At 41.1% G+C, this 15,335-nt stretch overlaps 1 protein-coding gene across 5 annotated transcripts; it reads left to right on the top strand.

Annotated features, from left to right (window-relative positions):
- The first annotated feature begins 725 nt into the window (after positions 1 to 725).
- LOC112432411 (phospholipase D1-like) lies at positions 726 to 14,022 on the top strand. Of its 5 annotated transcripts, XM_076889128.1 has the most exons (6): positions 726 to 970; positions 3,074 to 3,179; positions 12,048 to 12,164; positions 12,454 to 12,702; positions 13,126 to 13,219; positions 13,558 to 14,022. In XM_076889128.1, the coding sequence occupies exons 2-5, from the start codon at positions 3,162 to 3,164 to the stop codon at positions 13,177 to 13,179; spliced, it is 438 nt and encodes a 145-aa protein (XP_076745243.1). In that variant the 5' UTR covers positions 726 to 970; positions 3,074 to 3,161; the 3' UTR covers positions 13,180 to 13,219; positions 13,558 to 14,022. The 5 variants fall into 5 exon arrangements, 3 of the variants coding, with proteins under 3 accessions (XP_076745243.1, XP_076745240.1, XP_076745237.1); XM_076889125.1 differs by lacking the exons at positions 726 to 970; positions 3,074 to 3,179 and having other exon boundaries at positions 11,808 to 12,164; positions 13,562 to 14,022; XM_076889122.1 differs by lacking the exons at positions 726 to 970; positions 3,074 to 3,179 and having other exon boundaries at positions 11,811 to 12,164.
- The last annotated feature ends 1,313 nt before the right edge of the window (positions 14,023 to 15,335 follow it).

Raw genomic sequence — 15,335 nt, forward strand, 5'->3', positions numbered from 1 at the left:
ATATAAAAACACTGACAGCTCAATATCTGCCTCAGTCACTCTCCCTGATCCAGCTGAGTCAGCAGTGGGAAAAATCTGCTTTTCACAGGAACTTGGTAACAGCAATAAGAGAATACGTAGTTTATTCCAAGAAGATATCATGTCTCTCCCATATATAGAATATCTTACTGGAACCGACATGTTCCAGATATCACCTGGAAGACAGTCTGGATGATCCCATAAATATCTAATTGTGAACAAGGTGAAGGAAATCTCATATAAAATTCTTCATAAATGTGACCCAGCCAGTCACTATATGGTAACATTTAAAAGAGACATAAATACTAATTGAACTTTCTGTGGGGATCATCCAGAAACTGTGGCACATCTCTTTTGGTTCCTCTACACAGAGATTCTGGAAGAATTTAGCAGTTTTGTTATTGTCCATATTTTAAGGGAGTTTTCTTTACGATGGAAAATGTTTTATTCTTTTTCTTTAAGTTCCCCAGGAAGAATGATAAATGTTTTTTTATAAAATATTTGTTAATACTTTTAGCTATTTTATATCCATAAATGTAAGTTTATTAATAAAACACCATATTTCTGCCGTTTTATAAGGATATGAATTGTACATACAATCAATTTCAGACTCAACCAACAAAAAGCCTCTCAGAACAATATTTATATGTAGATTTTTTTCGCCTACTCATATCATCATTTTTTTACTCCTTGTTCTGTATGTTCATGTTCTGTTCTTTTGTAAACTTCATCTGTTTGTATGTTGTATACTCATTGTGTTTCAATAAAGTTCGATTTAAAAAGAGGTACGTTCTAAACGAAGCTTCAGACGTCACTGATCACGTGACTCTGGCCAAACGAATCAAGCCTCGACACGGTGCTTCTGAAGCAGCGCGTTGATCTTTCTGACACACGCACCGGAGCGTCAGCTTCAAGCGGACCATCACTACGTCTCACATCTAAAGGTGTCAAGGTAACTTTGAACTGAGTTCAGTCAATCTGGAGTTTTTCCAAGTTTTCTGTTGCTCTCTGTGAGAGAAGAGCGTTAAAGGCGGGGCTCTCCAGAGTCCAGCAAAACAGGAAACCACAGCTGGGTGTGTGTAAGTGTGCAAACCAATAGAATGCATCGTGGTGGGGGGGGCATCACGGGCAAGAAAAAAATAAAATAATCGGTCGTACCCATGCTTCCCCGACGTCATGCCAGCGCATATTGGGAAATTCGTAGGCACCGATCGGTTTTCTATCAGCCATTTGCTGGGAGTAAGGGCGCCCTCCGTTTGCGAGGTGCGCCTGCTGCTGGCGGCACAGGGAGGAGAGGGCGGGGCGGCGGGGAGTCTCTGGCTGGCTGGAGCGGCATCTAATAACCAACTCGCAAAACAAAATAAAAACAACAAACAGATATTATGATACAGACTTATAATCTGCACCCATGTTTTTTCTAAATTCTACAAAGTGAGCGCGAGAGCCCTCGGTGCGCCTGCGCGCTGCTGAAGTCAAAGTAAACTTTATTGTCATCTCCGCTACAGACAGTCCAGCATATAGAGAGACGAGACGACGAGGCTGCAGTTACAGCGGTGCAAGTAAACAAACAATAAATATAAGAAGAGTAAGAAAATAAATCTACACTTTAGGACTCGGGGTAAAGGATCAATAACAATTTAAATTTATAATTTACAGTTTGATGATTTAAAGTCTCACACAACCCGTCAAAAGGGGCGGGGCCGGCTGCTTCCAAGTAGAGCACATTTCATTTATAATGATGTAAATCCAAGCCCATCATGGATTCACGATCTGAATCCTGGGTTGTGTGAAATCCCAGAAATCAACCTTAGACAAAGTGAATCTGTGAACTAAGGTGTAGGTCTGTTAGGTTAATTGTGCTGATCCTCGGGTTGGGGGATTTGTGTTTGTACTGGAGCGCAAAATTCAAACCAATGGAAGATGGACAACAAAAGTTCAAAGCCATCAGGTGCTCAGGTTAGAAAAAAGAGAAAAGATGCAGGTAAGCAGACGTGTGATTGGATAATGGCAGCTCATCCTGAACCAATCAGACTAAACTCCAAACAATACATTATGTTACAGATTTTAATATTAATTAGTCATTGTTACTTGTTGATTTGTCCTTTTCTCATTGTGTGACGAATTATGACGACTGTTTGGTAGCTGTTATTGTCTCTCTCTCTCTCTTCATGTGTGTTTCTCTGGTGAAACAATAGTTTTGTGTTAATGTTAGGGCTGCACGATTTTGCATAAAATGAGAATCACGATTTTTTGGCTTAGAATTGAGATCATGATTCTCTCATAACAACAAATAAACATAAAAACAACAAATGTCTCACGTTTTGTTGTTGCAGCAAAATGTTGTCCTGCTTGAAATTCCGTCTCCACCGTTGCTCGACGCTGCGTGTACAGAGCAGGTAGTGCAACAATAGAAAAATAGTTGCGGGACGGCACTGTGTAGCGTTTGTCTAGGGTGTTGATCGTTTTCCTAAATCCCTCGTTTTGCACAGTGTTGATGGAGCCATATCTTTGGTCAGGTGATAAGTGATAGCCTCCGTAATGTCTTTGTGCCTGCGGGAGTTCGACGTGTATAGGGAAGCGCTGTATAAGGTTCCCGTTATTGATGTTTGGGTGGTTGACCGGGACGGATTTTCTCCTGTCACTTTCTCGTCATCCCTGACGTGCTCTCCGTTGTTGTTTCCCTGCTAATTTTAGCATCACACGGCACAGCTTCTGTATCACGTGGTATAAGGCTCCGCCCTTGTCATTTGTTGAGCAGGAAGAGTGAGCGCTTGTTTTCATGCAGAGTACGTCCCGGATCAAAATGCGGTACATTTGATCCCTGTTGTCTTTGCTTGATGATTGGTTTGAGTCTTGACAATCCACATTGCTGGCGTTGCATCTTTCAATGGCAGCAATGGCAGGTATCAGTGCTCAAACCTTTTGTGTTTGTTTCCAACAAGTTGCCCACCTCGGGAAACAAAAATGTGTTCTTTTACTTGTCAGATGAACATATGAGACACTTTGACTCTTCAGTGCAGTGTGGAGCCTAACAAAGATCTGTTTTGTGTCCCAGCTGATCAGCAGGAGGAGGAGAGTCTGACGGAGCAGCAGAGGAACATTTTCAGCTACTTGGACTCAGCTCAGCCACTACAGAGGAAACAATGAGCTCAACACAGAAGGTGACAGACAGAGCAGGACCATATGACCAAAGATATTTATCACCATATACATTTGAACATTTGCCATAACGATGTAGCTGACGATAGAATTGACACCAGACAAAATACTTTACAGCTGCACAACTTTATTAAAAAGCCATCAATGTATTTTCACTGAAACAAGCAGCTGTTGTTTATGTGCATTAAAGTTATATAAAAATGTAACAGTGCAAATGCAAATTCCTCGCTGACAGTTTAACCAAAAGGCGTTTCCAGTGGAAACTGGCCGACACATCCTGAGCATAACCATGTATAATATCCACTAAACTTCAGAAGAGGTTATACAGTCATGGCCAAAAGGTTTGAGAATTGCATAAATATTGGAACCTGGAGAAGTTGCTGCTTAAGTTTTTATAATAGCATTTTGCCTGCACTCCAGAATGTTATGAGGAGTGATCAGATGAACTGCATCGTCCTTCTTTGCCATGAAAACGAACTTAATCCCCAAAAAGCCTTATCGCTGCATTTCATTGCTGTCATCAAAGGACCTGCTGAGACCATTTCAGTGATCGTCTTCTTAACTCAGGTGAGAATGTTGGCGAGCACGAGGCTGGAGATCATCATGGCTGTATCCCGATTCAGGTTCTGCAGCTTTAAAGTCCTCAAGGGCCGCGTACTCAAAGACCGCTAAGGCCGAAGTGCGAGGCTCGTAGGCTCGTGAAATGGGACGTCTAGCCTCCGTCGCGCTGCCCAGGTTGCCTAGCAACCATGATACTAACAGCTGGAAACGTTTCATACAGCTTTGTTTGACAGAAATGAAGGAGAACATATTTAGTTCATTTGTTTCTACATGAGCTCTGTGTGTTTTGATGAGTATCTGAGGCTGAGACCACAGGACTGTGAAACATGATTGTTGGGCTTCATTTCTGTGCTGCTGGCTCTTCCTCCTCCTCTTCCTCACACACTGCTGAGTTTGTCCTGGTGGATCATCAGGGCTGCAAAGCCTCACAGATGATGTGCAGCAGTGGCTCCCTCAGTCTGTCCTCACTCTGGACACTTGCAGTCGTCACACATGGAAATCAAATGTGTGATAAGCTGCAGGATTCAAACACAAGTGTAACTTATAAACACATGTTCATACTTTTATTCCACAATCAGAGAGAAAGAAACAGAGAGAGAGTGCAGGACAGACAGACAGGTGGCAGTCTCAGGTGTACACACTGCTACACAACAGCAGCAGAGAAGCAGGATTTAGTGTTTGTGTTATTACGAGTGTAAACAAGAAGAGTTCCAGATGGTGCAGTGGACACATGTGTGACTGCTGTGATTAAAGCATCTTTCTTTCAGCTTAACGAGTGAACCATCAGCTCGTTCAAACACACGTTAAAGTGCGTTTGGCTCGACACCACCGAACAGAGGCAGCAATATAACACAGCTAACATTAACAGTGCAGTGGATCCTGCTTGTGCCGTGATGTTCAGGACTGCAAACCGAGCAGCATCACTGACTTTCAGCTTGTTGTGTTTGTGGATATATGACTGACTTTAATTATCCACAAAATCATCACATTCTCTGTCAGATTAAGGTCGACTATTGAACGGCGTATATTTTAAAGGCTTTAAAACCAAGTTAACGCTGAAAGTACAAACATCACTAATGTCACATAACTCTGCCGACAAGGCATAGCTATGGCTATGAAATGCTCTTTGTGTATCACTTCTTCATTATGAAAGATGTCATTAATGCACTAGTAATGTCTCATCTGGAGTATTGTTCAATCATTTGGTCAGCAGCTAATAAGACAGATCTTAACAGACTTCAGTTAGTCCAGAATAAGGCGTCCAGATTAGTGTGAAGATGTTCATACTATACTAATATTGATAAAATGCATAATAACCTTTCTTGGCTTCCTGTACAGGCTAAAATATTCTATGGCTTACTTGTAGTTCTAAAGAAAGCAATTCTGTTAAACACACCACATTTATTCTGCTCAGCTGCAGTATCCAGATGAAATACATCATCATATTACACAGTTTTCAACAAGCTGCAATTTAGTAAATGCTCGAGTTAAAAGTAACGTTTTGTAAAACTGTTACATTTAGAGCAACTTTTAAGTGGAATAAGTTGCCTTAAAAAATTAGAGAATTATTCAAAACTTCAATGAACACTTAAAAGCCGATTTACAGAGCTTTTAGTTGTTGTAAATATTGTAAGACATGATTTGTTTTTGAAATTTGTGAAATGTCCCTCAATGTTATTGATATTTATCATCAACATTATGAACTTTATTTATAAAGCACTTTAAAACAACCACAGCTGACAGAAAGTGCTGTACACTGGAACTGTAAAATAAAATTACATGAGATATAAATAAAACACAAATAAAAGAAGAGTGAAATCATTAATTAAATAACTACTTCAATTTAAAGAGAAACTAAGTCTCACTGAGGTTAAAAGCCAAGGAATAAAAGTGGGTTTTAAGACGTGATTTAAAAGTGGACAGTGAAGGGGCCTCTCTAACGTGCATGGGCAAATCATTCCATAACTTTGGAGCCACAATAGAGAAGGCCCCGCCCCCTCTGAGCTTCCTCCTGGATCTCGGTACCTCCAGGAGCAGCTGGTCAGCTGACCTGAGAGACCGACAGGGTGTGTGGGGATGAAGAAGCTCAGAGAGGTAAGGCGGGGCAAGACTGTGAAGGCATTTAAAAACAAACATAAGAATTTTAAAATGAACTCTAAAAGACACAGGCAGCCAGTGCAGAGAGGCCAGCACGGGGGTTATATGCTCTCTTTTTTGAGTCCCTGTTAGGAGTCGTGCAGCCGCATTTTGAACCAGCTGCAGACGTGAGAGCAATGACTGACTGACCCCCACATAAAGTGAGTTACAGTCGTCCAGGCGGGAAGAAATAAAAGCATGGATCACTGTTTCAAGGTGCTGCCTGGAAAGAAAAGATTTTACTCTTGCCAGTCGCCTTAAATGATAAAAACCGGACTTCACCACTGCTCTGATTTGGTTGTCCAATTTAAAATCACTGTCCAACTTAAAACCAAGGTCAGTAACCACAGATTTAAAATAGACTTCCAGGGATCCTAAAACAACAGGGGAGGACTCACAGGGACCACTGGGTCCAAACACCAACAGCTGTTTTCTTTTCATTAAAATTTAAAAAGTTTAGAGCCAACCAAGCTTTAATGTCATCTAGACAAGTCAAGAGAGGTTTTATGGAGATGCCATCCATGTGTTTTAGTGTCAAATAAAGTTGGCAGTCATCGGCATAACAATGAAATGAGATCCCATGCCTTCTAAGGATAGAACCCAGTGGCCCTAAAATTGAGCCCTGTGGGACGCCGCATGACAGAGGAGCAGAAGACGATTCGTAACCGAGAAGGCTGACAGAGAAATATTATTATTATTATTATTGATTGCTTATATTTGAACAATTGTGAAACCTCACTGTGGATGTAAGAGTGAAATTATGTGGATATCTTGAATCCACTTTATTGTGTAATATTTTATGTGAGTATTTGACGGAAGACGAGCAACATCTGTTGTGGAAGCTAACGGGGTTCCTTTAGAATAAACAAACATAGGATTTATTATCACTGAATAATTATGTATAAATCTATACAAATTATAGAAATATGTAATAGGAAACAACAAAATAATCTAAATTATAAAATAGAGTGTGTGTGTGTGTGTGTGTGTGTGTGTGTGCATGATTTTAGTGTTTGAACAGTCATGAATTATCTTTAACAGCAGGTTGGATGTAATGTGTTAGAACTACCAGCAGGTGGGGATAAGAGACCTTTAAGGTGTTTGGTGCCACGCTCCACCTTCAGGTTTAAAACTAGTGTTAATGGAGTTTGAAGGTTGAGTTTGTTCCACGACTGCATTTCACTCACTGCCTCTGTTTGTATCTCTGTCACTGCAGGACCAACATGGAGCCAGAAGTCAGCGCTCTCAGGAGGCCGACAAACCTCACAGAAGAAAGGGAGAGAAAAAACACACCTGTGACGAGTGTGGGAAGGCTTTTACTGAGAAGGCTAAACTCAAACAGCATCAGGTCATCCACACTGGAGAGAGACCGTTCAGCTGTGACTTGTGTGGAAAGTCTTTTTCCTTCAAGGGTTCCCTAAAAACACACCAACTCATCCACAGTGGAGTTAAAGCGTACAGCTGTGATCAGTGTGGCAGAGCTTTTACTCAGAGTAGCCACTTACAGAAGCATCTAGTTACCCACTCTGGAATTAAGCCATACAGCTGTGACGAGTGTGGGATGGAGTTTACTCTGAAGGCTTCACTAAAACAGCATCAGGTCATCCACACTGGAGAGAGACCGTTCAGCTGTGACTTGTGTGGAAAGTCTTTTTCCTGGAAGCGTTCCCTAAAACAACACCAACTCATCCACAGTGGAGTTAAAGCGTACAGCTGTGATCAGTGTGGCAGAGCTTTTACTCAGAGTAGCCACTTACAGAGTCATCTAGTTACCCACTCTGGAATTAAGGCATACAGCTGTGATCAGTGTGGCAGAGCTTTTACTCAGAGTAGCCACTTACAGAGTCATCTAGTTACCCACTCTGGAATTAAGCCATACAGCTGTGACGAGTGTGGGAAGGGTTTTACTGTGAGGGCTAAACTAAAACAGCATCAGGTCATCCACACTGGAGAGAGACCGTTCAGCTGTGAACAGTGTGGAAAGTCTTTTTCCTTGAAGCGTTCCCTAAAAAAACACCAACTCATCCACAGTGGAGTTAAAGCGTACAGCTGTGATCAGTGTGGCAGAGCTTTTACTCAGAGTAGCAGCTTACAGAGTCATCTAGTTACCCACTCTGGAATTAAGCCATACACCTGTGACGAGTGTGGGAAGGGTTTTACTCTGAAGGCTTCACTAAAACAGCATCAGGTCATCCACACTGGAGAGAGACCGTTCAGCTGTGAACAGTGTGGAAAGTCTTTTTCCTTGAAGCGTTCCCTAAAAAAACACCAACTCATCCACAGTGGAGTTAAAGCGTACAGCTGTGATCAGTGTGGCAGAGCTTTTACTCGCAGTAGCAGCTTACAGAGTCATCTAGTTACCCACTCTGGAATTAAGGCGTACAGCTGTGACATCTGTGGAAAAACTTTCAGCCAGAGAAGGAGCCGAAATAAACACCTACGCATTCACACCAGACATGATGTGTACTGCTGTGAACAGTGTGGCAAATACTTTACAACAGACGCACACTTACAACAACACATGTTTACCCACACTGAGGAGAGACCTTATCAATGTGACCTGTGTGAGAAGACTTTTAAATCTCCACGTTACCTGAGACAACACCAACAGATCCACACCAGAAAGAGACTCTACAAGTGCAGCTACTGTGAGAGAAGCTTCTCACATTCACGTAGTCGTAACATTCATGAACGTGCACACATGGAAGGAAACTACAGCTGTGACCAGTGTGACAAGAGCTTCAGGAATCTCAGATCATACTCTGCACACAAACTATCCCACGTTACTAATAAACTGTTTCACTGTTACCAATGTGCCCAAACATTCACCTCATTGTCTGCTCTGTGCAAACATCAGCGTGATCACTCAGGGCTGAAATCACTCCCATCACTGGATCACAGTGAATCTGAAGACACAGAAAGATCCTCTGGTTTCTGTGTCGGACTCAAAAAGCTTGAGATCAGGCTCCACAGAGTTCAGATAGAATCATTTAACCTTTTTTGAACTGAACTGGTTGCTGGGCTGAACTTCTACATAATACAGATCTACATGGGATCTTCTTTTCTGTTTTTTACTGAGTCAGTTTTGTCCTTTTTTCTCTGTCCTGGTTTTGCTCGTCTGTAAATGATTGAAACTCAGTCAAATAGTTCATTGTTCTCCAGCAAAACGTTTTGGAAACTCATGTTTAACCTTTAAAACTCTGACATGTTTTAGCACACAAGGCTTCATCGGGGAGTTCACTCATGATTGGACCATGAGAACAAAGGTTTTTAGTTCTTTCAAAGAGAGTCTTGGAGATGTTTGATGTTTCTGTTTTTCTGAAACCACCTGAAAGAAAAACTATTTTTCTTGCTTTATGTAGTGTGGAAGTTTTTAATGTTTCTTCATCTGTTATGTTCTTGAATGTGTTCACGTGAAGATGGTACAAATAAACTGTCCTTTCAGCTTTAGCTCCTAATTTATTCATTATTTATGGATGTAGCACAGCAGCCGTCTCTTGATTAACACATGGAGGGCTCGGGATCTGATGGTGTCGTCTCCCTAATTTGCCCACTCAGTAAATCTCACTCATGGCCAAGAAATTGAAATAAACCTTGTTTCCCTGCTGGATAGTGATCCACTGTAACTCTGCTCCTCCTTCCTGTTTAGGATTTCTGTGGCTGAAGTAAAATTCCCTCCATCCATCACTTATCCCAGCTAACCCAAAGTGAAATAAAGTTTTGCTGGTCTTAAAAAAGCATTACAATAATGGGCATTACCAATGCAAACTGAATGATACAGAAGATGAAAGAAGAGACTTTGATCAGTTAATAAAGCTCATGATCTGGATTCATTGTGGCTGCTACACAGATACTTCTGGGTCACTTCTCTCAGTTAGGAACCTTCCTCACCAAACTGACTGTTGGACCACACCCCTGGTTTCATGAGAAATTGTTTCAGCCATGATTTCTCTTCCTGTATTTCAGAGTAAAGACTGAAGTGACAAATGGAAGCATGTTTAAAAAACACAATGTGAGAGAGACGTTGAGGTCCTTAGAAGTTACCCTGGGTTTTTCTGTCACCCTGCTAGATGTTACACACCTTGTTATTGGACTGATTTCTACTGCTGGACTACTCCTGCGGAGAGTAACAATACTCTTACTAATTAGCTCCCTTTCACACCTTTGGGGATATTTATTTTTGTGTTTGCAGCGCTGTGAGCCAGAACAGCGAGAGAAAAATCTGCAACAGCGACGAGCCGAATGCTTACGTGAATCGCAGCAGCTGCACATGTGCTACGCTGAATTAGAGGATATCTTTGCTCTGGATTTCTATTTCTACTCTTTCATTTCTATATGATTCTTCTTGCATCTAAACAAAGATGATTCAATTTGCTAAATGTTGATGGCTCTTCGTGCTCAGGTGTAAATGAGACGTAATATTTGCTCTTGGTTTGGTTCTCCTGTACAGAACCTTGCAGTACAACAGAAACCTAAAAACATTATTTGTAGTTGTTATTCTTAGTTGTTCTGCTGCCTAAATACCACAGGGTCTGATTATGAAGTTACTGAGCTGCACATACGTTACGACCTGCTTAAGTTCGAGGTCACAGCGTCTGTAGAGCAGCTGGAACATAATGAAGTCTACAAGGTTAAAGTTTTCTCTTCAGTTATTGTTCTTTCTGCTGCTTGGTTTGATGGAGCTGAGAGCTTTTGTTTTTATTATTGTTATTATAATTATCATTAATATTTTACTCTCTAGAAGCTTTAAAATAGTGTTTGCGTTTGAAAAAAATTGATTTAAGAATTGAACAGAAACATCTGTCCTTCTGAAAATCGCCCAAAGGCACGGAGACAAAGTCAAAGGATGCAACCTGTAACTTTCTCTTCCTTCATGTCAGGACCATCATCCATGATTTATATAAAATGCATATAGCAACAGTAGCACTTTAGTTTGGACTTTATGATTTCTGTAACTGGAAAATATAATTTTGTTTAAAGACAGAAGTGACCGCATAGTTGCAACATCAAAGGGAAATATTAATTAATTAGCATCAAGTATATTTGTTGCTTAAGCGTTTGCACTATAACTTAAGTAGGATTATAACTTTTAAGGAAGGAAAGATTTCAGATATTTAGTTCACTGCTTCAGTTATTTTATATGAAATTAAAACATTTACGTTGGTCAAATATGATGCTCTAAATCAAATAAAAGTTTGAAAATAAATGATGTATTTTTAAATGCTGCAACAAATGTTCACAAAAAGTAACTATAATTAAAACCAGTTAAACAAAATCAAATGTTTGAATCATGCTTAACCAAATGCCAGGCTGGAGAGCTGAACCTAAAGTATACGTAGAAAGATTTCAACATCTGAGCAGTTTTTAATGTTTTTATCACATATAAATGTCACAGCAGTGGGTCCTGGCCCAATGCTTTGTGTTTTTGGTTTTCTTTGACTCTTGTTTTTCTTGGTTTTTGTTCTTCTTATTTATCAGGCTCTCAGTAATCTTAGTTCTCCCTCCCTCAGTGTTCATTTCAGCCTGTGTTTAGTTTCTGTTCCCGTGTCCCACGTTTCATCGTTTCATGTCGAGTCAGCCCTGTCTCTCTGTTTCCTGTGTCTCCCCAGTCAGCCCCGCCTCCCTCGGGCACTCATGTGTGATACAGAGTAATAAACCTGACTACATTTGCTACACTCTCTTTATTACCTGTTACTTTAAAACTCATACACTAATTATGTCTGCCCATCTCTCTAATGTGAAGGTCAAAGGTCAACATCCCAGTGACATAAGAATAATCCCAAAGGGGCAAAGGCAGCGGTTAATTTAGCATATTTAGCATTAAGGGTACAGCAAGGATATACTTTTACTTATTGTGGCAGGGGTGTGGTCTCTGGCCTGCTGCAGTGGAGGCTGGTGGCGGGACGTTGGACGGCACAGGTGAGGGTGATGGAGCTCATGACTCTCCCCTTTATAGTGACGGAGGAGACTGGCGTGGGGGAAGCGTGTAGTGGAGGAAGCCGAGGAGAGAGCTGGTTTCTGGCTACAAAGACGGCGTCAAACCAGAAAAGATTGCTCGTGGTCAAATAATGTGTCAATCAGCTGTGAATCAAACTGTGTGTGGCTCAGTTCATGTCACAGTGTTGTTTAGTATATCTTCACTTGTCTCACTCTCCTTCTGTTCTGTCCATCAGGACGATCCTCAGCGCTTACACAGATCCTCCATCGATGTTTTGGATCCAATCAGTGATCAGTTCTACGAGGAGGCCTGGATGTTCACCAGCGCTCGCTACACCTCCATCTACCAGAAGGTGAGTGTACTCCTTTGTACTCAGATTAACATTTTACTTCTTAAAATACATTTTCATATATGAGCTTTCTATTATTTCATGGCCATTTAATCAATATTAAAATTACAAGCATATCAACAAAGGTGAAGCTGGTTTGTTCCACTTGCTGTCACACAGTCATGGAGGAATACAATAAATACATAATCAGTCATAGATCCTGAACAATGACATTAAAAGAAAGTCTGTGGCTCTAAAAACTAAACAGTATAAAGACATGCTCCAAGCTGCTGTTTCTCTCCTACTCCTCTAGGTTTTCCACTGTCGGCCATCCAGCGATGCTGGAGGGCTACCTGGCCAATGCTGGCCTACACAAAGAGGTCCCGGCTCGGAGGAGCTGAAGAAGATCCTTGCCTTCCTCGTCAGTTTCCTCTTCAGTTCCTATCCCAACAAAACCTTCTTGCACCTATTAGCTCCAAAGAGGCTATGGTGCCCGTGGAGGTCTGGACCTGAGGCCTGTGCTCATCACGTGGATAGAAAACACTCTGACACCATTCTGGAGGTCTGATGGGACTCTGACCAAAACACAGATGAAATAAAACTTGTGGCTGGAGCTTTTAAAATTACTTTTTCACCTCATAGATTAATGCTCATGATTGCATGTTAGCAAGACAGCATCTCCCCAAGGTGAAACTCTCAGGAGACATTTACTCTTAAACTGTAATCTGGTTGAGACTACTTGAGGAGATCTTAGTAGCGAGTATGTGGATTTAGTCTCTTCACCAACAGCAGACAGACCCATGCCAAGAAAGCAGACATGTTCTCAAAGAAAGCCGAGAGCAGAGATTGGAAAAAGCTAAAAAGAAAAAGCTGCAGCTTCAGACGACTATCTGCCTGTAAGGCTGAAAAAGTCCAGTTACGCTCTATTTTGGAAAAGCTCCCAGTTTTGGTAACCTGGACTTTTATTTCCCCTCTTCTGCTACAGATGTTGACTGTGACCTCAGAGGCCAACTGGACCACACAGCTGCAGCAGGAGTGAGGGAGAGGAGTCTTCATCCAGCTTCAAAGAAAACATCCAGGTAAAGTGACGTGGATCAGCGGATAAAGCCGTCTCCACTTTCAAAGGAGATCCTCTGAGAGAGAGACTCTCTGAGCCATTTTAGCCTCAAATTATAGGACTTTATAGTACAGCAACACTTTTAAAGGACAAAAATAAGATAAACTGTGACTGTAATACAAACAAAGTATTGCATGTGTTTTTAAAAGTGTTCCTCCGATGGGCAGGATATCACTATTAGACTGTCCCACCAGCCAACTTCAACAAGAGACCACAGCAGCATTCAGTGATCAGCACAGATGTTCCTCTAACACTCAGCATCTGATCCCTGTTGGTCTGTGTGCTTCTGCTTTTGCTCAGTTAGAAACCCTGCAGCAACCCGACCCAAAACTGTGTCTTCTTGTTGGCCTCAACGTTGAAGTGTCAAACGTCCAACATCTGGAAAGGAAACCACGCCAGTGTACTGTGATGTTTCACCAACATGTGGCAGACGCTGGTCCTGCCTTTCATGCTGACATCAGCAGAGAGCCCCGCCTACCTCAAAGCCTCCCCTGTCATGTATTGATCAGGATGATTATGAAGATGAGCGAGTGCAAATAAGACTGTAAAAGTCCACGAGCAGAATGTTTGGATGCTTTCTAATGATTCATGAATATCATGAGAGTGTTTGTGTGTTTTGTCTTTTCTTTGCTGACGTTTGTTACTAACAAAGACAATTTACGCTCTGTGTGTGTTTTCATCCTTACCAGCCGCACTCTAACTGCAATGAAGGAAACAAACTGTAGAAATGGTCGACTCAGTGACTTCATAAAATATTGAAGTGGTTCAGGTAAAGCCAGTTTTTAAATGACCATGAACACTGAGCGTATTGTATCTGTACAGCATGTTTTTCTATTAGACAGATTTGTAACAGAGGCCTTGCTCTCAGTAAGTTTGAAATCCTTTTCTGATTTCTTTTGTAATCTCTGATCTTTGTGTATCCTGCTCAGTTTGCATGCTGCCTGTAGGAGTTTCTGTCTTTGTATTTGAAGAGAATTCATTGAATATACTCAGCTGCTTCCCTTTGGTGCCTCACACATCACTGAAGTTTTTCAGTGTCCAGTTATTTGTTTTTAATAGCTTTTTGAATTCTCTGTTTGTTTGACCCTGTAGACTGTTTAATGGACTGCTCGTCTTCCTGTTTGTAACCACTGCCTGTTTAGGACTAAAGATTTGGATTTTTGACTTTAACACAGCCTCTGCGTGTCGTCCCTTTGTGTCCTCGTCCTCTGTGTCACAGATGTTTCCATGATAATAACACAGCTTTCCCACAGTGGCTTGCAGCAGCATTTATTCACAGCACATTTGAGAAAGGTTCAGATTAACTCGATGAGTTTATATTCAGAATGATTCTGACAGTGGGCCACTGTGAATTGTGATCTTTCATCAGGTCAATGTTTAAGTTCAGTATTTCAAAGCAGGAGCTATGAACAGTCATCATGTTGGCATTAGAATTATTATTATTAATCATTATTAATAATGTCGTTACTCATGTATAACTTTGATTAGTATACATGAATTTTATCAATAGTAAAAATAATGAATAATTCATGTATAACTTTGATTGTGTTTTGTATATTAATTATATTTAAATAGAGATGTTGACCCTGTCTCTACAGTAGCATCAGTGTAACATACATTATTGGTCCAAGCTGTCATAAATGGGGAGCCTGATCCTTTATTATGAAAACATGACGAGTATTTTTCTTGTCAGTTGGGAAGAAGTTGGTCTTTTTTTCCTTCTTTTTGCTCAGTTTGTCTTTTCTTTGATAATTGAAACTCTGATCAAACCTACTCATGTTCACAGCATGTAAAAGCAGCTGACAGTCCGTGGCATTGTTGTTTGTAGAGGTGCAGTGTAGTGGGAGCATAAATCAAAAGAAAACAGTAACATTTATGTAATAAAACATCTGAATGAAAATGAACAGGCCCTTTATGAACTTCAAAGGGATCTGAAAACAACACTTTTTAAAAGAGTATCTTGGGGTGCAGGTGGTCAAAATAGAAAACTGAGCTGAGACTCTAAGTTCAATCCATCCATTGGTTTTTACTTAGGAGGAAGAAATGTCAGGCTGGTGCAGGCTGGTTAGGTGCATGTG

This window comes from Maylandia zebra, linkage group LG2, assembly GCF_041146795.1.
Source record: "Maylandia zebra isolate NMK-2024a linkage group LG2, Mzebra_GT3a, whole genome shotgun sequence".
NCBI classification, from domain to species: domain Eukaryota; kingdom Metazoa; phylum Chordata; class Actinopteri; order Cichliformes; family Cichlidae; genus Maylandia; species Maylandia zebra.

Bases quoted from the DNA above. Each gene is read 5' to 3' on its own strand.
- LOC112432411 (XM_076889125.1), top strand. From the start codon at position 11,943: ATGTGTCAATCAGCTGTGAATCAAACTGTGTGTGGCTCAGTTCATGTC. The intron at 12,165-12,453 runs GTGAGTGTACTC...CTACTCCTCTAG, and splicing joins ACACCTCCATCTACCAGAAG to GTTTTCCACTGTCGGCCATC. The intron at 12,703-13,125 runs GTCTGATGGGAC...CTTCTGCTACAG, and splicing joins ACTCTGACACCATTCTGGAG to ATGTTGACTGTGACCTCAGA.